This window comes from Callorhinus ursinus, unplaced genomic scaffold (genome assembly GCF_003265705.2).
Source record: "Callorhinus ursinus isolate GAN/ISIS: 27379988/994484 unplaced genomic scaffold, GSC_fseal_2.0 scaffold20, whole genome shotgun sequence".
NCBI lineage: Eukaryota > Metazoa > Chordata > Mammalia > Carnivora > Otariidae > Callorhinus > Callorhinus ursinus.
In genome coordinates this window covers 16,311,545-16,333,093 of record NW_027397082.1, presented here as the reverse complement: position 1 = coordinate 16,333,093, position 21,549 = coordinate 16,311,545, and the positions used below count along the sequence as shown (strand labels likewise).

The 21,549-nt window shown below is 41.9% G+C and overlaps 1 protein-coding gene across 3 annotated transcripts in view; it reads left to right on the top strand.

Moving 5' to 3' along the window:
• The window catches only part of CFAP58 (cilia and flagella associated protein 58), a 110,631-nt gene that overhangs the window by 41,124 nt on the left and 47,958 nt on the right, over positions 1 to 21,549 (top strand). For all 3 annotated transcript variants that reach the window (XR_012381669.1, XM_073904230.1, XM_073904231.1), the window contains exons 12-15: positions 1,579 to 1,719; positions 2,499 to 2,722; positions 5,201 to 5,312; positions 7,380 to 7,484. Coding sequence is in view for 2 of the 3 variants with exons in the window: in XM_073904230.1 (XP_073760331.1) it covers positions 1,579 to 1,719; positions 2,499 to 2,722; positions 5,201 to 5,312; positions 7,380 to 7,484 (582 nt within the window). In the remaining variant the exon portion in view is untranslated. The remainder of the gene's footprint in view (positions 1 to 1,578; positions 1,720 to 2,498; positions 2,723 to 5,200; positions 5,313 to 7,379; positions 7,485 to 21,549) is intronic.

Genomic DNA, 21,549 nt, shown 5'->3' with positions numbered 1-21,549 from the left:
TTTTTCTGCTGACCTGGCTGTGATAAAAACCTGTCCTTCCCATGTGGGCATGGAACCTCTCAAAGACATGCTCTTCTTTCCTTTAATGTGAATACCTCTGTGGCTCCTCATTGCATACTCTGTACAGTGTGTGGCACATAAAACCCTTCCCAGTCTGGCTCAGTTTTAGCTCCTGATAGTCCCTACCCCACACTCTAATAATCCAGCCACACTGGATGCTTGGCTGTGTGGGGCACATACTTCACAGTTCACATGGTGGCTGTTTCATGCCTTACCCCAGACACAAGCCTCTTCTCTTAGGAAGTATCTGTCAGTTGCAAAGGCTCTCGCTGGTTCTTCCCTCTAACCCCCAGGCAGGCAGGAATTAGAAACTCATCCCTGGGTACTCCCTTGTCCCTTTTCCCATAGTAGATAGCATTCCCACACTGTGATGTGGTTGGTTATATTTGTCATTTCTAGTGGATGATGAATCTTTCAAGTCTTACTTTTTTGTATTTCACCTGGAACAATTGGGTGGTGACAACAGCGGGGGCACAGGCTTTGGAATCAAAAGATCTGGGTTGCGATCTAAAGTCTGTTCCTTACTAGCTGTGTGACCTTGGGCAAACAAACTTGCTGTTCTTTGTCTCCTACACATTGAATTTTTAAAACGGGGATGAGAGTAGCTATGCAAAAGTCCTGGTATCATGCCTGAGATACTGTAGGTCACAAACATACTTGTGGAATTGGAGGGAATGTGTCCTTCGATGAGAGGTATTTTCCTTCTGAAACTGACCAGTCCATGGCACCCTGTATTTACAATTTCCATGTAACCTCAAGAGCCTCAAGATCTGAGCTCTCCCAGGAAGCTTCCCTGACAACCGTAGTCCTCTGACCTTCTGTAACATCAATTCCCTGTCCGTGTGCTAATAAAGATACTGAAAAATCACTGTCTGGCCTTGTTAATAGTCACATAATATTTGTGTATCTTATCTTCTCATCTAGAGTGGAAGCATCTGAGGAATAGGATCCATATATCTTTTTATACCATGACATCTCTTCTGTTCCATCAAGACATTTTGTAAGACAGACACTTGGTCGTTATCTTTGTTAACCTAATTTTTGCTTGCAACAGGCTTTATCTTTGTAGTTGGTGTGCTGGTGGTATTAGGACCATTACAGGTGCATACAAAGGCCCTCCCCCGTCCTCACCCCTACATCCTCCTCTGCACTATTCTTTGTGAATTCTCACCTTGTTTAGCTGGTAAGAGAAGAGCTGCTGAATACCAATGAGCCTCTGCTACATGTATATAGAAAAATGATGGAAATCCCACAAGGGCACATCTCGTAGAATAAACATGACCACTGTAATGTGCACTGCTGTTTCTTTACAGGCCTGTGCGTGTGCATGTGCGTGTGTGTGTGTGTGTGTGTGTGTGTGTGTGTGTGTGTGAAGCTTGTTTTGCTTGATCAAACCGTGTTAAATGAAACATCAGAAGAAATGTAAGAAGAACAACTGTGCATCTAAATCTGGGCCCTGCAGTCCAGGTTTGTACTGCTACAGAGCGAAATCTCTCTGTATCTTTCATTCTTTGTCAGGCCGAGCTGCAGAAGCTAAGACAACAAGCTCTGGAGACCAAACACTTCATTGAAAAGCAGGAAGTGGAAGAGAGAAAACTTCTGCGAATCATTGCTGAGGCTGATGGGGAGAGGCTGAGACAGAAGAAGGAATTAGACCAGGTAGGAACATCTCCTCACCAGACCTGCAGACCTCATCAGCAGACACAACTGTTTGATTCAACTTTTCATGAATCCTCCTTCTTCTCGAAGCTCTTACATTCAATCTATTGGAAGAATAGCGGTAGAAGCCCATCTTCTGTTGATTACTTATGAGATATTCATTCATTATTCAAGTCGTATTTATAAGCACTCACTATCCTCTCGGCACTGGGCCTACCCTGGCCAATGGGAAAATAAGGCCCCTGTTCTCAGGGAGCTTACATTCTAGTATAATATAATTGCTCACATGTAATTGCGATGAATAATTACATAAATCTGGAGTTAGAAACTCAAATGCGTACTTAGGGAGTTAGAAACTTAAATGCTTTCAGAGATCTGGCAAGTTGAAAAAAAGAGAAATTGGCCAGTGTAAGACAGTAAGGAGTGGTGGAAACTGGCAAGAACTAGCCCACCATAAAGTCATTCAAAATTTAACATTTCTAAAATAACGGGTTGGGAAAAAAATCAAACACCCACAGGCCAAGAGATATAGGATGATGATATGATGATGATGATGATGATGATGGATGATTTGTTGTACTCTTTCTCTTTCCAATGGGACTGCAAACACATGGGAGGAGCTGTGTTGACTGTCTAGCAGGATCTTTCTACTGCCCTGCCCACTGGATGCCTAGTACACATGGACATTTGAGAGATCTTCGACAGGAGGAAAGAGGCTACCATAATGAAAATGAGACTTTTTGTTTCCCAGATAGCCATGCCTTTCCCTATCTTTCTAGGTCATCAGCGAGAGAGATATCCTCGGGTCTCAGCTTGTCCGGCGCAATGATGAGTTGGCTTTGCTCTACGAGAAGATCAAGATCCAACAGTCTGTGCTGAATAAAGGCGAGAGCCAGTACAACCAGAGGGTGGAGGACATGAGAATTCTCAAACTTGAGATTAAGAAACTTCGCAGAGAAAAGGGGATACTTGCCAGGAGTGTGGCTAATGTTGATGAACTCAGGTAATAGGAGCCCCTTCAGATGTGAGGGTACCGCGGTCTGGGGGGAGCTCCTGAAATGACCTTATGTTCATTGCTTGTTGGTTGTGGAAGTTCTTTATCAAGTTGTATAAATTAATTTTTATATGATGGAATTATGAGCAAATAATGAGAACAACTTTTCCGTAATTCAGAATCTACATTGTGCCCATTCTATGTCACCAAAAAAGTGAATTAGTTTCCTCTCAAGGGAATATAAGTGAGTGCAGAAAGATTTTTTAGAAACATATTCTGGCTTTCAAAAAAAATTTCAAGACAAATCACAGACACAAGCTAGTTACAATTCAGAAAACCATCTCCCCCCAATGATCTTTTTAGAATTTAAGAAGGTAGCAATGCTGCAAGCGATCGAGCAGCAATATTTAAATTTAATCCTGGTAACATTTGCACATCTTTTTCTTGGAATTATATACAGAATGAAAAGAAGGGAAAAATTTAATTTTATCACTATTTGAAAACTCTGTTTCCTTAGAAGGCGGCCAAATTTTATATCTCACTCTTGATTTATCTTCTGCAGCTTTCACTTTAGCTTAGTGGGCCTTCTTCTGGCTTTAAATCTTGCATTATACAAGATCTACTTCCCCTTTGGGAAAACATCACCATGTTTTATATAGGCAATTGCAGGAAACCAAATAACAGGCCTGGGGTTGTCTCCGTAGCTGTCCTTATTCCCCACGGACTTGTAGATGAACAGTATCCTTGACCACCTTGGGACAAGGACACGGTCTGCATCTGCTTCTTAAATGAATTGAATTAGAAGACAGTTTTGATATTTAGATGCAGTGAATATATTCAGGAATAGCAAGGAATTTGCCACTATCAAGGATGGATCATACTCATTTTTTTAGAGTCTCTTGTATTTCAGATGATGAAAGTAGTACAAATTCACTGTAGAAAATGTGGAGAATGCAGAAAAAATATAAATAAGGGATTAAAAAAATCACACATAAGTTTACTATCCAGAGCTACCACCACTGACATTTCAAAGACAAATAGATTCATTCTAAGTAGCTATTGAATGATCTCAAAGATCATTACTAAACTTGCCAGCCATGAGTTATTTTTATTATAGACACAAAGGGCCAAATTCTACCCATTCCTAGTCAGTATCGCTGGTTTGTGGATAATAGATTTTGTTTTTCTCTTCAATGGGAAGACAACTTACTAAAGATATTGGGGGCAAGCTGGCATGAATTCCAATCTCTGCCTTGCCATCCACAAGCTGTGTGACCTCGGGCAAATCACTTAACTTCTCTGAGCCTTAGACTTGTAGTTAAACACGAAAACAAACACAATGTGCCTAGCACAGAGTCCAGAACAAAATAAACTGTCAATAACAGGAGCTAACACTCGCTCCCACCCTCCTCTTCTGACAACACTCTAGAAAATCCAAATGTTAAAAATATGCTTTTAATTCTAAGCAGCTTGTGCTGAGCTCCCTGTTGAGTGAACATCATGCAGTTAATTCTAATGGTTTGTCTTGCTAATGAGGGGAAGTTGTATTATTGGTTTAAATGAAGCAATTAAGTAAAAGAGATGGCTTGGTATTAGTAATCTGCACACCCACAGCAGACGAGGACAGATAATAATATCTTGCCCATGTCAATGTGAGCGTTTGCCTCTTCTCCACCCCCCAACAAAGCGCCTTGTTCCATAGGGTGGCAGCTCGCTCCCAGGGTCCTGTGAATGGCTGTAGGGCAGTGCCCGTTAACTAGTTAAGTAGTTAACTGCAATCCTGCAGACTGGAGTCGTACGTAGGTTGGAGCCAGACCTAGTTCTTCAGGACTTTTGCAGCCGTCTGTGTAGTTAGTTGTGGAACATCAAATAAAATATCACTCCTAACTCGGGCTTTTTCCATCCTGGCTGCACGTTAGAATTACCAGGAGGACTTTACAACCAAAGAAACCCAAGTAACATGCTTAACCAATGAATCTCTGTGGGGATTGGGTCCAGGCAAAGTGGGTTGTACAGCTCCCCAGGTGATTGCAATGCACAGTCAGGGTGACATGCACTGCCCTAACTGGTGTCAGGTTATCACCGGAGACTCGGTGTCCTACAGTCTTACAGTCAGGTGCCATATTTTGTGGTAGAACATAAAAGATAGATTGTTCTTTATATAGAGATATAGAAGCATCGAAGAGTATATTGAAATTCTCATAATTCACTTCCTCCCTGTTCTTTCCATATACTTGTCAACTCCTTGGGTGTTCAGAATCATGATTCTGAAGCTCTGGTACTTTCATTAAAGCTAACGCTGAAGTTGGCGCTCTGCAAGGATTGATAACATCTGTGTCTGGCCCAGGTTGGAGGCTGGTCTATGTTCACAGAAGTCTCCCTAATGCCAACTTTTTATGTAAGATGTAGTGGGTCCATAACCACATAAAGATATGATTTTCAAATGGGTGGAGAATTTCTTAGCAAAGGAAAGTTTGTCTTATTCAGGCAGGAGCTTTTCCACATGCAAAGAGAATTCTTGAAGGAGAGGACACGATGTCGAGCCCTGGAGGAGGAATTGGAGAACCCCATGAACGTGCACAGATGGAGGAAGCTTGAGGTAACACCTGTCAGAGCCTTGCTCTCCTTCCCAGATCTCTTCTCCTACCCTGCACGATCTTCTACCTAAAGCACAGGAAGAAGCTCGGTTTTATTTAATGCTATGCAAATTGTCACCTAAAATGTAAGTCTGGATCAAATGTAAATTGGGTTGTTCCAAAACCAGATGGTTTACTTGGGTTTTGTTTAAAGAGTCTTGGACAAAATCCCTTCTGTTTAAAGAAGACCCAGGGTGAGTTGTGAGCTGGCCTCACCAATGGACATTTTTCCTATTAGGTAGTTTTTGGTCAACCAGTTATCCTAACACTGCCTGTCTCGGATTATCGATTGCCTTCAGCCACATTGGCCACTGGCATCTATACCTCCTTTCAGCTGGTCTCTGCATTCTTCACTTTGCCACAGGAAATAAGGCTCTTGTCAACTAGCTCTTTTTTCGAAGGACTAGCATTGTGTTAGCCAAACCCTTTCTTTTAGGATCTGGGGACACAGCCAATATCTCACTGGTAGGTGATGGATAACAACTCTCATATTTTATTTTATGACTTCCTGATAGACGTTACCACCAGCCCTGCAGATAACAGTTAGAGACAAGCCCTGTTTAGTCAAGGAAAAGATAGCCATCTCTCAGAGTTGTGCCCAGCCATGTGGGTGCCAGGAGGGGCTTCTCCTACACCAACAATTAGGGTTTGGGGAGGATAAAGTTATATGATATAAGAAGGAGCCATCAGCCAAGTCAATGTTTGGTTTTCATTTCTATTTTTTCCTTTTAATGAAGAAAGCATTAAGGATAATGCATTATAAATTGTTATGTAAACATGAGCCCTGAATTTTAACAGCGTCCAGTCTTGCCAGATGAATGTATGCCAGTTCTAGTCCCAGGATGTGGGTATCAGTTGGCACTGCTTAGTATTTCTTAAGCAAAGTCAAAGTCAGTGGAATGTTTTCTCCCCCCCAGCACCCCCGGTTTCAACCCTCATTTATTCCTCTTTAAATGCCAAGAGTGGTGTCATTTACTAAACCAACAATAATATGGATGTGTCTGGGGAAGTAGAGCTGAAAACTTAAAATTCATTTACTGTCGCATTAGTTTATTCCATGTGTTTTCAAGCAGATCTTTAAAGTTTCCAATTCTGTGTCAATTTCTATTTAAAAATTAGAAAATATTGGGGAAGCAGATGAAAATATTTAGCTGCTAGATTAATTCAAAATGTCAGTACAGTTGAAAGCAGAACTTTGGCTCAAATTTGAGAGGACAGATTATCAATTTATAACTGTAGCATTTGTTTGAATTGTATACAGATAGTTATTGAAGGTGCCTCAAAGCTTTACGGATTGATAACCCCATTTGAGAGCTAAATGCCATGGTCTTGTTTTGCTGCCAATTATTAGCAGAAGTCCACATCCTAGAAACCTTCCCCATCATAAGCTATAATGAATCTTCTTGTTGGCAATTACCAAAGGAGAATCCTGAGTTTGAATAAGTTAGGGAAGCCTGTCTCATTCATTTGGAAACAGAGGGCATAGGAGGAAAAGCCTCAGAGCATAGTAATGACGAACGGCAGGCTTTAGAGCCAGGCATGTCTGGTCTTGAATCCAGCTCTGACCCTTACCAGTGTGGGTGGACGACTTAATCCTCCGAGCCTCAGTTGCCTTCTCCGTAAAAGGGGAAGACCAACACTTTCTCTTAGGACTGTCGTGGGCCTAAAATTTGATATTGTATGAAAAACACTTAGCATGGTGTCAGGATGGTGGCAAAGAATAAGGTATAATGCATAGTAGCGATCATTATTGTTATTATTAGTATTATCCTTGTTCCCCCCGGTGGAATAAACACACTCGTTTTCCACTTATTGGCTAACTAGAGCCAACAGATAAGACAGTAGCCAAACTTCAGTCTTGTTTGATGGCCATTGCAATCTATTATGCTTTTTTTTTTTTTTGGCTTTAATTCTCTCTGTATGGGGTCTGCAGGTTTACAATACATCTTAATACAACAATAATTATTTTACACAGAGACTTTGGGGCTTGGAAATGATGATATCTCAGCTGCTTTATTTTGTTCCAACAGGCCAGTGACCCCAGTACCTTTGAGCTGATACAGAAGATTCACACCCTGCAGAAACGTCTCATCAGCAAGACGGAAGAGGTGGTTGAGAAAGAGCTGCTCTTGCAGGTAGCATTTTCCTTTTCTGGACTCACTGAGCTGAGTCACCATCTCTAGGACTGCCTTTAGAATTAGCTATTTGGCAGCACTGCAGGCTCCATCTTTAACTGTAGATGGCGACAGTGACTCACACACAGAGAACAAACAACATGATTAATTGGTCTTTTATGCTGCCATCACTGATATTTCAAGAATTCTGGAAAATTAAGTTGAAGGCTAGGCTTACTGTATTGGGTGATGTGAGCCTTCATCCCCCACTTCTCTACAGTTTTATTTGTCAGATTCTTTTAAATACTTTTCGTTATGTCTTTTTATAATGGGAAATGCTATGATTTTGATTTTGAAAATAAGCTTTCACAGAGCACAGATGATCTGTCCTCTTGAAGATTTGTGAGATGAACTGGAAGCAAGACTTCTTTCTGTGGATTTTATGCATTTAGTTTTTCTGGAGCAATCGGGACTGGTGACCTCCTTCTAGGCCTGTGTCTTTGCAAGTATGGGCTGTCACCACCGTTCCTACCATCATGCCAGGTACTTGCGGCTGGCTTTCCTTACTTGTCTCAGTTCCTCTTCACAGCTCAGGGGGTGGGGTGGCTATTGTCACCCCCAGTCAGTGGATGAGGAAGTTGGGCTCCAGGACTGCAGTGTGGATAAACATGTAAGCTCCGGGGTTAGGGGGACAGAGTTGGAATCCTGCCTCTGCCAATTTACAGCTGCGTGGGGTTAACTTCTCTGCACCTGCGGTTCTTAATCTGTGTTAGGGGACAATAACAGAACCTGTGGGAAGGGAGATTGTGAAGATGAAAAAAGCTTCGTGTTATGCTTGGCACGTAGCATTTAATAAATATTAACAACCATTCCTGTTATTTCTAACTCCAAAGCCCATGAGCTTAGCTGCTGGGTTACACTAGAGCAGGAACTTCTATACCTGAGCAAGGGGCTTCTATGCCTTTACCCCTTCTCTTTTACATTTTGCCTTCAAAAGACATTGCCGCTGAGGTTGGGTATATATAGGAAATAGCTTTCCAGAGCAGGGCTCTGCTGAATGGCCCATGGGGATAGTCCTCTTCTCTTATAGATGAGCATGGTGGTTAGGAGGGCAGACTCCGGAGTCAGAAAGATCTGGTCTTGAATCAGCTCCAATGCCTTATATTACATGACTTGAGGGAGACTTACATAAATTCTCCAAACCTCAGTTTCTCCATCTGTTCAATGGGGGCAGTAATACCCAGTTTCTTTATGGGAGGAAGCTACTCCCATCAGAGTATACAACTTGGAAGTCCTGTTGTGGGGATAACCTTCACAATCAGTGCATGGGCACTGGGGTCTGGCGGGTAGTCTAGGATTTAGGCTCTGACTCCACCTATGCAGGCACAAGTCACGTCCCAAGGCCACGCAACTGGGAAGTGGCAGAGAGAGGCCTCAAACCAGACCATCACCTCCAGAGCTCACACTTTCTACCAGTGCGTTACCTTGCCTTTCCGGTTACTATCGAGTTGTTTTCTTTAAAAGGAGATTTTGTTGTAAGTTTGTTTTGTGCTTAATTGACTGCTCTAATTTTATTACTTCTTTCCTTCTATAGGCTTTGGATTTATTCTGCTCTTTTTCTACCTTCTTTTTTTTCTTTAAAGCAGAGATTCACACTGTTCTTTTTTTTTTTTTAAAGATTTTATTTATTTATTTATTTATTTATTTATTTATTTGACAGAGACAGCGAGAGAGGGAACACAAGCAGGGGGAGTGGGAGAGGGAGAAGCAGGCTTCCCGCGGAGCAGGGAGCCCGACGTGGGGCTCGATCCCAGGACCCTGGGATCATGACCTGAGCCGAAGGCAGATGTTTAACGACTGAGCCACCCAGGCGCCCCTCTTTTTCTACCGTCTTAAGACTGGTGCTCAGCTCATTAATGTTAAACCTACTTTTCTATGAGAAGTGTTTACAGCTATAAAACATCCTTTAAATGATTTCTTGAGTTCCTCCCCACAGGGTTTGAAATATGGTATTTTTATTTTCATTTAGTTCTAAATATTTTCTGTTTTCAGAATTATTTCTCCTTTGAGAGTAAGTCTTAAAAAATATCTGCTATTCCTCTTATGGTAATTAAAAGTACAACTTTAAATTCCCAAATATATATGCATTTAAGTTACCTTTTAGTTACTGATCTCTCATTTTTTTGCATAGTGGTCTGTATTCTACTGATTCTTTGGAATTTGTTGAAACTTGCTTTGGGACCAATGAAGGTGGTCAGTTTTTGTAACTGATGCCTGAGTGCTTGAAAGTGTTGTGTACTCTCAAGCTTCAGGCGTCTCTATGATGTTCATCAGATCAACCTTGCTAATTATGTTGTCCAGATCTGTATATTTCTTAATTTTTTTGTCTGCATAATCACTGAGAAAATGTTTAGAGATTTATCTATTTCTCCTTATAGTTCTGTCACTTTTTTTGCTTTAAGTACATTTTAGATTATGTTCCTAAGGTGAGTAAAAGGTTGCAATTGTTATTTCTTCCTGGTGAATTGTGCCCTTAATATTATGTGAGAACTTTCTTCAATCCTTAATGTTTTTACTTACAAAATTGTCTGATATTAATGTAACTCTGCCTGGGATTTTTGTGCATGAGTTTTCTATGCACAAAACTCATCTCTTTTAAACTTTTGGTGTCTTTATATTTTAGGTGAGTATCTTGTAATTAAAAAAAAAAATCCAATCTGATGTATTTGTCTTTTGATTGGTATGTCTAGTCTACTTGTATTTATTAATAATTTTAGGTTTACTTCTATCTACTTATTTTCTTTTATTTACCTTGATTATTTTAATGTTCGAAAAAGGTCTGTTCCTGCTTTCTGGATTGAGTTTTCTTTATTTTCTCTTTTTGCCCTCTATCAGTTACTTCTCTCTCCCAATGACTCCTATTTTCCTTTTCCTGGTTTATCTAGTTATTTTCTGAATAACTCCCACCACTCAATGTAATTCTCACTCTGTGTCTTAAGGATTTCCTCAAATATTGAACACACATAGGGGACATCAAGTCTAAACCAATCTATAGTTGATCCATACGCTTATTCTTAACGACACAAGGACCTGGATGCTTTAACTCCAAATACCCGCTATGGTCCTGCCAGCATTAGTCAGGTTTTTATAGAGTCAATGAACGTTTATTCAGATTTACCAAGATGTTTACCAGTTCTTTTGTTTTCTTTGTTTTTTATTTTTTTTTAAAAAAGATTTTATTTATTTATTTGAGAGAGAGAGATAGCGAGAGAGAGCACGAGTTGGGGGCAGGGAGAGGGAGAAGCAGGCTCCCTTTGCGGGACTTGATCTCAGGACCCCCAGGATCATGACCTGAGCCAAAGGCAGACGCTTAACTGACTGAGCCACCCAGGTGTCCCTGTTTTTTAATTTTTTAAAGTAAGCTCTACACCCAACGTGGGGCTTGAGCTCATGTCCCTGAGGTCAAGAGTCACATGCTCCATCGACTGAGCCAGACAGGCACCCCCAGTTCTTTCGTTTTCTATTTCTTCATATTCCCAATTCCTTATATTTAGGTTCCATCACCTTTTGAAAGTGCATCTTTTCATAGTTATTTCAGTGATAAATTTTTCAGAGGCTGTACTCTCCTTTGCTTATCTGAAAATATTTTTATTTTGGCCATACTCGTGAGAGATTAAGTTGAAATTCTATTTTCTGTTTGTACTTTCAAGCTGGCAGGACTTTGTGTTAGCTTCTAGTGATGCCATTAAGAAGTCTGCTCTTAGTCTCCTGATTCTTGCTCTTCCTCAGGCATCCTGCCTTTGCTTCTGCTTGGTTGCTAGAGCTTCCAGTTGTCTTTGGTGTCCTGGAGTTTCAGCACAATGCATTTGGTATGAACTTAGTTTTGCTGACTGTGCTTGGGATTTGCTGTTTCCTGAATCAGAATCTGAATTTGTCTTTGTCGCCTTTATCAGGGCACCTAAGTGGTGTCATTGGTTAAGTGTCTGACTCTTGATTTTGGCTCAGGTCATGATCTCATAGTCGTGAGATCAAGGCCCATGTAACTTGGAGTCTGCTTGAGTTTCTCTCTCCTTCTCCCTCTGCCCCTCTCCACTACACACATGCATGATCTTTCTCTCTCTAAAATAAATAAATAATCTTTTTAAAAAATAGTGTCTTCTTTATCTTCTTTATTCACTCTTTCTGGAACTCTTACCAGATATAGGTTGGATTTTCTCATTCATTCTTCTTTATCTACTGGCTCTTTGATAGTTTCTTCTCTTTATCTCTTATGTTACATTTTTGCAGCTTTGTCTTCTTACTCACTAATCGTCAAGGTGTGTTTATCTGCTAATAGTCAATTGAACAAGATTTCCTTTTCAATGATTTTATTTTTATTTTCTAGAGTTTTTTTCCCCCATATGACTGGTTTTTGTTGCTAGTGTCTTGATTTTTTCTTATGTTTTTATTTCTTCCCTTATGTCTTTAATTAATTTAAACATTTATTTTGTAGTCTTTATTCTATTAGTTGAAGGCCTTGGCAGTCTTTGTGTACTATGTGTACTTTGTGTACTATGTGTACTATGACTGCTGACTTTGATTCATGCTGGATCTTTTTCCTTTTGTGTTGTAATTTTGGGTTGTAGACTAATTTTCAGAAAGGCTTTATTTCTAGGACTTGGGAATGGTTCAGGTTAAGGGTACACCCTTTCATTTGTTTCTACCAGGTGCCCTAGGAGATACCACTTGCTTAGGATAATTTTTTATATTAAACTCTCACCTTGGGGTTTCTTGGACAACTTAGTTCATGTATATTAGAACCCCAAACTCTTGTGACAGAAGAGCCATGAATATAAATTCACCAGACAGCCAAAGCTTTTTTTCCTCACTCAAAGCCCAGGAGATGTTGTTAGATTTCTTTGTGGTCTTCCTGTCCCGGTGGGTGGACTTCTAACTATCATCTCTTTTCACTGAGGGTGTAACCCTGTTAAGTCCCTAACTTTATGTGGAGGAGTCTCAGTATCAGTTACCCACTTCCCACAGGCCTAGCACCTCATCTTTTATCCTTTCATGGCCACTCAAGCCCAAGTCCCTTGTTTAGTGAGTCCAGCCACTTGTCCCAATCACCCCCCCAGACATTTCTTGTCTTCTCTAATCCCTAGTTTCTCATCCATAAAATGGGGATGATGATAGTACTTACCCACAGAATTGAATGTGTTAAGTCCACATAGAACTTTGCCAGTGTGCTTGGTTATCTTTAACAATGTTCTGTATGTACAGACACAGATACAATTAGTTATTGTATCTGTATCAGTTAATACAGATACAATTAACTGTATTATTATTGTTAACATTATTAACCACAAAACAGTGTTTTACAGTTCTCCAAAGTTTAACATCCAGCTCCACTCCCCTTTATTCAGTCCCTCATTTAACCTTTCTTTGGCATGTTGTGTCGCCCTGCACCTGCGGCAAGTTTCCTCCTATGGCTTACAGATCCCCACACGACATGTCTTGTTATCTTGGGGAAGCCCCAGGTGCTCCACGGGATTCGACAGTTTCTCAATGTCGTCTGTTTTTTTTTTTAAGATTTTATTTATTTGACAGAGAGACACACAGTGAGAAAGGGAACACAAGCAGGGGGAGTGAGAGAGGGAGAAGCAGGCTTCCCACCGAGCAGAGAGCCCAATGCGGGGTTCGATCCCAGGACCCTGGGATCATGACCTGAGCTGAAGGCAGACGCTTAACGACTGAGCCACCCAGGCGCCCCCCCTTTTTTTAATTATTTGAGAAATTCTCTGCACTTAGAACATGTTGCAATTAGGAAGATTTTTGGTTGAATTTTTCTGAGTGTCAGAACATTTTTTAAATGACTGTTTAATTTGATACCTGGTGATGAAGAGACCCCGTCATTTCATTGCAGCAGATAAGATAGAAGCCTATTTACCCCCAATAGACTGTGAGTTCTTCGAGGAAAGGGATAATTCATCTCTCTCTAACGCCAATGCCTGATACGGTAGCAGGACATGTAGGATGTCCTCAATAATGATGGACAGGCTGTCTGCCTGGGCAACTCCTACTCAACCTTTAGGCCTTAACTTAAATGCTATTTCTTCAGGGGTGTCCCCGTTCCTAGGTTAGATCTCCTGGTACATGTTCCCATATCTTGACGTCTCTTTCATACCCTCCTTACACTTGTAATTAACAAAATAATTGTAATTATGTGTTTAATGACTCCTGCTAGACTCTAAGCTTCACAAAAGCAGTGCCTGTGTCTGTCTTGATGATCATTTCATTCCTAGTTTCTTGCCCACAGATATTTGTTTAGTGACTGATTAAATGTTGGAAGAATGGTGGTCATTCAGTAAGTGATATGTTTCATAGCCATTTAAGTTCTGTCTTTGAGCTCTGAGAGGTTATGGGAATTATTCTTCCTATTGCCTTTGCATTTTTTTTTTACTAACTTCTAACTTTGTAGGAGTCTGGTATTTACTGTGGGTTTATGGATCTATAAACTTGATGCAAACTGTCAGTGTCCCTTTTGTGTGCCAAGGCCTGCTGATTCATGGGGTGCACTCAGAGTTCTCCCCTTGCTCAGGGTTAAGGTGAAAATGGTTTTTGAGCTTGACTTTACAGCTTCAGTGGTAAGATGAAGAAGTTTGCATTCTTGTGAGAATTGGAATCTAGGGTGTGGATGGGAAGGATTTCTTTTCTTTTGCCTACCAGTCCACTCTACTCTTCCCTTTAAGGGAGCAAGGGCAATGCAAGCATACCTGAGATGTGCCTCCTGGTGATCTCTTCTTTCTGTTTTTAATGCATTTATTTATCTCTTCTGTTGTTATTTAAAAAACAAAATGGCATCTGTAGGATTAGGCAGGCATATGTGCCATAAGTGATTACCATCCATTACCCAAGTATCATTACATCATCATCATCATCATCACCATCATCATCATCAAGATGGGATTCCAAATAATGGCATAAGGCATGATAGCATTAGAGTAGGAAGCCCTAACCTTTTGCCAGAGGCACTTAAATTCACAAGAAACAGACACAGCAGTTGGGACTTGTTTTTTTCTAAGTGTTTAAATATGGAGTAGCAAGCTCAAATATACCCACCCTTAGGGCCAGGCAGGTAACAAGAGAGACCACAGTAAACTGTGTATCACAATCAGAAATGGCAATATGAAATGGACAGGGGCCTCTGCATCAGAGGCAAAAGCGAGTGCTGGGGATTGCAGTACATAGGGGGCTGTGGGTCCCATCTCTAGGTAGCAGCTAACCCCATCCTAGTTCATTGTGCTCTCATGTCATCAGATCTTTAATTTTTCAAGAATACCTTGAAATGTGGATTTTTATGTTTCCTATACTGAATTTTAAATATTGGCGACCTTAGAACGTTGTAGGGACTTCCCAGAAACACAACTGTGAACAACCCTTGATCCACAGGAGGCAGTTTGCCACCTCCGGCTTCAAGGCCTGGGGGAGAAAGAGATTTAAAGGAACAGCAGCAGCACAATCAGCTTTACTTGTTTTAATTTCTTTGATCTAGTCCTTTGTTGTGATTCCTTGATGGAAGTACAGAGCATAAAAATCAAAAGAGTAAGAGGAGATGAGGAGGGAGGAGAAGGAGAGGCTGCAGGTGGTTTATGGTGATGGACAGTCAGAGGTGAATGAAGCTGGGTTCTTTCCGAGGAGGCAAGCAAAAAGGTGGAGAAACCTGGGGTGTGTTTTGTTGGGCCAGACATGGGTGGACATAATAGAAAATGGACCTCCTTTTTTTTTTAAGATTTTATTTATTTATTTGAGAGAGAGAGAGAGAGTGCACACACAAGCAGGGGGAGGGGGAGGGGCAGATGGACAGGGAGAAGCAGACTCCCCACTGAGCAGGGAGCCTGATGCAGGACTTGATCCCAGGGCTCTGGGATCATGACCTGAGCCAAAGGCGGACGCTTAACCAACTGAGCCACCCAGGCGCCCAAAGATGGACCTTCTTAAGATGTTTTCTCCCCTGCTGCTGACGTCTCTGTCTTAATTTCATTTTATAAGCTCTTCTAAAACAGAAAAGGAATTCCCTGAGTTGTTAAAAAGACCAACGGTTGCCTCCTGGCCCTCCAATGCACAGGCAGCAGATATATTGCTGGTATCCACTCAACTAATAGTTACTGAGTGCCATCTATGTGCCAGGACACCTGGGGTTTCAGGGTTCCACTTGATCTTGGCCTTGGAAGACCTTGGGGCTCTGCAGCCACAGGGCAGTATAGCAAGGCTGTGATTCTGTACAGGATGCTATAAGACTCTGAAAAAAACTTTGGTGTGGTCGGGGGTGTCAGTGTGGATTCCCCAAATCAGAGAATGAGACATAGCTTGGGTTCCACTGGTTTGGGAGGTGGTCTCAGGAAGCTGGAGTGAGGGAGCAGGAGAGTAAGACCAGGAAGGAAGAAAAGCCAGTAGAGGGAGGGAGACAGCTGGTCACCCTGTGGGCATCTGAGTTCCAGTGCTACTGGAATTTCTCTGAGGATCCACACTGAAACTATTTCAGAGTTGTCTAGTCAAAGGAGGGGAGACTGGGACATTGTTCATTGACTCCCATTCCCCACTGGTTGAAAATTGCACCCCCCCGCCCCCGTTGGGGGCATTGGGCTCCTTCTGAAAGCAGATTGAGATACTTTAGTTGTATCCATGCCCACATCTGAGGAAGCCCTGGCCTGAGGCAGAAAACTGACTCCACTGGCACTTGAGGTAGAAGCTTCCAGAGTGTTCCAGGAAATGATGGTCATGCCAGTGTGCCAGGCATTTCATCCATAACTGAAATTTTGAGATGGACTCAGAGGATGAGACTCGGGCTGCGGTAGGAGATGAGGTTTCCCGACAGGTCCTGAGGACCAGCAACCAGTAGATCCTCTTCTTCCCAGCCCCTTACTCACTCAGCTTCTCACTTGAGTGGTAACTTGCCAATCCAACTTCAGAAAAGGCGGTGGGCATCTTCCCAGCCAAGTTCCCATTTGGCCTTCCCACATTCCGCTAGCCTCCTGGCATTCCAGTTGATATCCAGTAACCAGATGACATGGTCATAGTGTGGTTCATTTAAAAAGATGGTGCCCTGACTTGGCTCTAATCACAGTCATCCTTTATTGCCTGATTCCTGTGTGCTGGGCTCTGTGCTTTCCCCACACACAGACCTTGAGGGTGGTGGTGAGCACACGGTGAGCGATAGCTGGCTGGAAGGGGGGTGATTCACCTGAGGAGGAGAGGAGCCACAATTTAGGGGAAGGGAAATAAACTTGACCCCCACACCATGAACACTGGATTATTTTACCCAGAACATTCATTGTACAGATGAGAATACTGAGATTTCCCTTGACATGTAGACTGGAAGAGTTAACTACTCCAGGGGATTATGATGCATGGGATCACACTACATACCAAAGTGACACATTGAAATGACCCAAGTGAGAAAAATACTTCGGTGTAGTTCATGTTTGTGTGGCTTAGGAAATTGTCATATGCATTCACTATTTCTTGTGCCTAGCAGTCTAGGGAATGGGCCTGCCCCTCAGATATATAAATAAGAAACTGCACTGGAAATCGCTGTTTCTTTGTTGGCATCTGGGCCCTGCCCTTTCAAGGTGAACTGTCTCCCTAAGTTAATTTTATGACTGACTGGATGCAAGTCTGGTTTACTTAACTGTAAAATGGCCTGAATGATAGGAGGGTTTCAATGGATCAGCACAAGTCATTAGCTGTATAGGGGAACAAACCTCCTATAGCACATTTTAAGATAATTCCTTGGATCTTTATTTTTCCTGATCTTCTGATTATCTTACATTTATTGGACATTACAATGTCTTAGGCATTCTTCTAAATGATTTATATATGGATTATTTCATTTATTTTTTATTTTTTTAAAGATTTTATTTATTTGACAGAGAGAGACACAGCGAGAGAGGGAACACAAGCAGGGGGAGTGGGAGAGGGAGAAGGAGGCTTCCCGCGGAGCAGGGAGCCGGAGGTGGGGCTGGATCCCAGGACCCTGGGATCATGACCTGAGCCGAAGGCAGACGGTTAATGACTGAGCCACCCAGGTCCCCCTGGATTATTTCATTTAATCATCCTCACACCCCTGAGATGAAAGCTGTCACCTTGCCCCTTTACAGGTGGGAAATGTGAGGCACAGAAAGGTTGAGGGGGGCGGAGCAAGATGGCGGAGGAGTAGGAGACCTGGGTTTCGTCTGGTCTCAGGAATTCAGCTGAATAGGGATCAAACCATTCTGAACACCTACGAACTCAACAGGGGATCGAAGAGAAGAATAGCAACAACACTCTGAACAGAGAAGTGACCACTTACTGGAAGGTAGGACCTGCGGAGAAGTGAATCCGAGGCGATATTCGGGAGGAGAGATGGTGGGGGAGGGGGCCTCCGTCGGCCGCTTCTGGCAAGTGCTAGAGCCGCGGAGCACAAAATCGGAACTTTTAGAAGTCAGCTCCGCTGAGGGACGTCGCTCCAGTGGCTAAGCAGGAGGTGGAACCCTCGCGGGACAGTGTGGACTCAGGACCCTTGGGGTCACAGAAGACCGGGGGTGCCTGAGTGCGGCAGAGCTCCCAGGTATCGGAGCGGGGAAGCCGGCTGCAGAGACGGAGCCGAGGCGCAGGTTCTCAGCTCAGGGTTGCCATAAACTGTGATCCGTGGCCAAGTCGGGCCACTGGTCCTCCAGCAGGAACCCAACAAGCGGCAGAGCCGGGGAGACTCCCCTTCCTCCCCGGGGAGGAGCGGCGTGGGAGCGCACCACAGGGATCTGCTGGGTTTGGAGACTCCACACCGAGTCGGGCGCCAGAGATAGAAACGCTCGGTCACAGGCCGGGTGAGCGCGGAGTGCGGCCAGAGACCGGGGAGACGGGAGTGATTGACTGCTTTTCTCTGGGGGCGCACTGAGGAGCGGGGCCCGAGTTCTCAGCTCCTCTGGGACAGAGATTGGGAGGCCGCCATTATCGCCCTGGTCCTCCAAAGCTGTACGGAGAGCTTGCAGGGAACAAAAGCTCCTGAGAGCAAACCGCAGCAGCTTGCTTAGCCCGGACTGACAAGGGCGGGGCAACTCCGCCTCCGGCAAAGACATTTGGGAACCACGGCAACAGGCCCCTCCCCCAGAAGATCAGCACCAACAGCCAGCAAACCAAGACCAAGTTTACCGATCAAGGAGAATGGGAGAACTCCAGCGCTAGGGGAATACTGCACATAGAATTCATGGCTTTTTTTACCATGATTCATTAGTTTTTCAAAGTTGATTTTTTTAACTGTTTTTTTTTCTTTTTTTGAATTTTTCTTTTTCCCTTTTTCAACCAACATCTTATCAATCCCTTTTTTAAAAAAAATTGTTTTATTTTTCATTTTTTAGAGTCATATTTTATCCCTTCATAGTAGTTACCCTTAGTTTTGGCATATATATATATATAAGTTGTTCTCTAAAATTTTGAGATACAGTTTCTTCTAACAGATCAAAATATACCCTAAATCACTGGTGTATGGCTTTGTTCTAGTCTCCTGCTTGATCACATTCTCTCCCTTTTCTTTTTTCTTTTTCTTCTTTGTTTTTTAATCTTTCTCCTTTCAAACAACTTCTTATCTTATCAATTCCTTTTATAAAATCTTTATAATTTTCATCTTTACAGTCATCTTCCATGCCTTCATTGTATCAACCCTTATTTTGGACATATATAAGTCTTTCTTCCTTTAAAATATTAGGAGCACTTTCTTCTAACAGACCAAAATACGCCCAAAATCTAGTGTGTGGCACTGATCTATACACTAGTCTGATCATATTGGATCATATTCTGTTTTTTTTTGTTTTGTTCTGTTTTTATCTTTTTCTTTTTTCTTTTTTTTTTCCTCTTTCTTTTTTCTTTCTTTCCCTTTCTTTTCCCCTGGTTTCAAGTCTTTTCTGATTTGTATAGACTATATTTGCTGGGGACGTTGTTAACCTGTTAGCATTTTGTTCTCTATTCTCCTCTGGACAAAATGACAAGATGAAAAAAATCACCTCAGCAAAAAGAACAAGAGGTAGTACCGTCTGCCAGGGACCTACTCAATACGGACATTAGTACGATGTCGGACCTAGAGTTCAGAATCATGACTTTAAAGATACTAGCTGGGCTTGAAAAAAAGCGTGGAAGTTATTAGAGACACCCTTTCTGGAGAAATAAAAGAATTAAAATCTAACCAAGTCGAAATCAAAAAGGCTATTGATGAGGTGCAATAAAAAATGGGGGCACTAACGGCTACGATAAATGAGGCAGAAGAGAGAATCAGCGATATAGAAGACCAAATGATGGAAAATAGAGAGGCTGAGAAAAAGAGAAATAAACAACTACAGGATCACGAGGGCAGAATTCGAGAGATAAGCGATACGATAAGACAAAACAACAGTAGAATAATTGGGATCCCAGAAGAAGAAGAAAGAGAGAGAGGGGCAGAAGGTATATTGGAGCAAATTATAGCAGAGATCTTCCCTAATATGAGGAAGGAAACAGGCATCAAAATCCAGGAGGCACAGAGAACCCCTCTCAAAATCAATAAAAATAGGTCAACACCCCGACATCTAATAGTAAAACTTACGAGTCTCAGAGACAAAGAGAATCCTGAAAGCAGCTTGGGAGAAGAGATGTGTAACCTACAATAGTAGAAACATTAGATTGGCAACAGACCTATCCACAGAGACCTGGCAGGCCAGAAAGGACTGGCATGATATCTTCAGAGCACTAAACGAGAAAAATATGCAGCCAAGAATACTATATCCAGCTAGGCTGTCATTGAAAATTGAAGGAGAGATCAAAAGCTTCCAGGACAAACAAAAACTAAAGGAATTTGCAAACACGAAACCAGCCCTACAAGAAATATTGAAAGGGGTCTTCTAAGCAAAGAGAGAGCCTAAAAGCAGCATAGATCAGAAAGGAACACAGACAATATACAGTCACAGTCACCTTACAGGCAATACAATGGCACTAAATTCATACCTTTCAATAGTTACCCTGAATATAAATGGGCTCAATGCCCCAATCAAAAGACACAGGCTATCAGATTGGATTAAAAAACAAGACCCATCGATATGCTGTGTGCAAGAGACTCATTTTAGACCCAAAGACACCCCCAGAGTGAAAGTGAGGGGGTGGAAAACCATTTACCATGCTAATGGACACCAAAAGAAAGCTGGGGTGGCAATCCTTATATCAGACAAACTAGATTTTAAAACAAAGACTGTAATAAGAGATGAGGAAGGACACTATATCCTACTTAAAGGGTCTATCCAACAAGAAGATCTAACAATTGTAAATATCTATGCCCCTAACATGGGAGCAGCCAATTATATAAGGCAATTAATAACAAAAGTGAAGAAACACATTGACAACAATAAAATAATAGTGCGGGACTTTAACATCCCCTCACTAAAATGGACAGATCATCTAAACCAAAGATCAACAAGGAAATAAAGACTTTAAATTTAGACTCACTGGACCAAATGGACTTCACAGATATATTCAGAACATTCCATCCCAAAGCAACAGAATACACATTCTTCTCTAGTGCCCATGGAACATTCTCCAGAATAGATCACATCCTAGGTCACAAATCAGGTCTCAACCAGTACCAAAAGATTGGGATCATTCCCTGCATATTTTCAGACCACAATGCTTTGAAACTAGAACTCAATCACAAGAGGAAAGTCGGAAAGAACTCAAATACATGGAGGCTAAAGAGCATCCTACTAAAGAATGAATGGGTCAACCAAGAAATTAAAGAAGAATTAAAAAAATTCATGGAAACCAATGAAAATGAAAACACAACTGTTCAAAATCTTTGGGATATAGCAAAGGCAGTCCTGAGAGGAAAGTATATAGCAATACAAGCCTTTCTCAGGAAACAAGAAAGGTCTCAAATACACAACCTAACCCTACACCTAGAGAAGCTAGAGAAAAAACAGCAAATAAAGCCTAAACCCAGCAGGAGAAGAGAAATAATAAAGATCCTTACTTTATTGAGATATCATCAGTATCAGAAGTGATGATCTTTTTTCTCTTTTTTTTCCCAGTTTTATTGAGATATAATTGATGTACA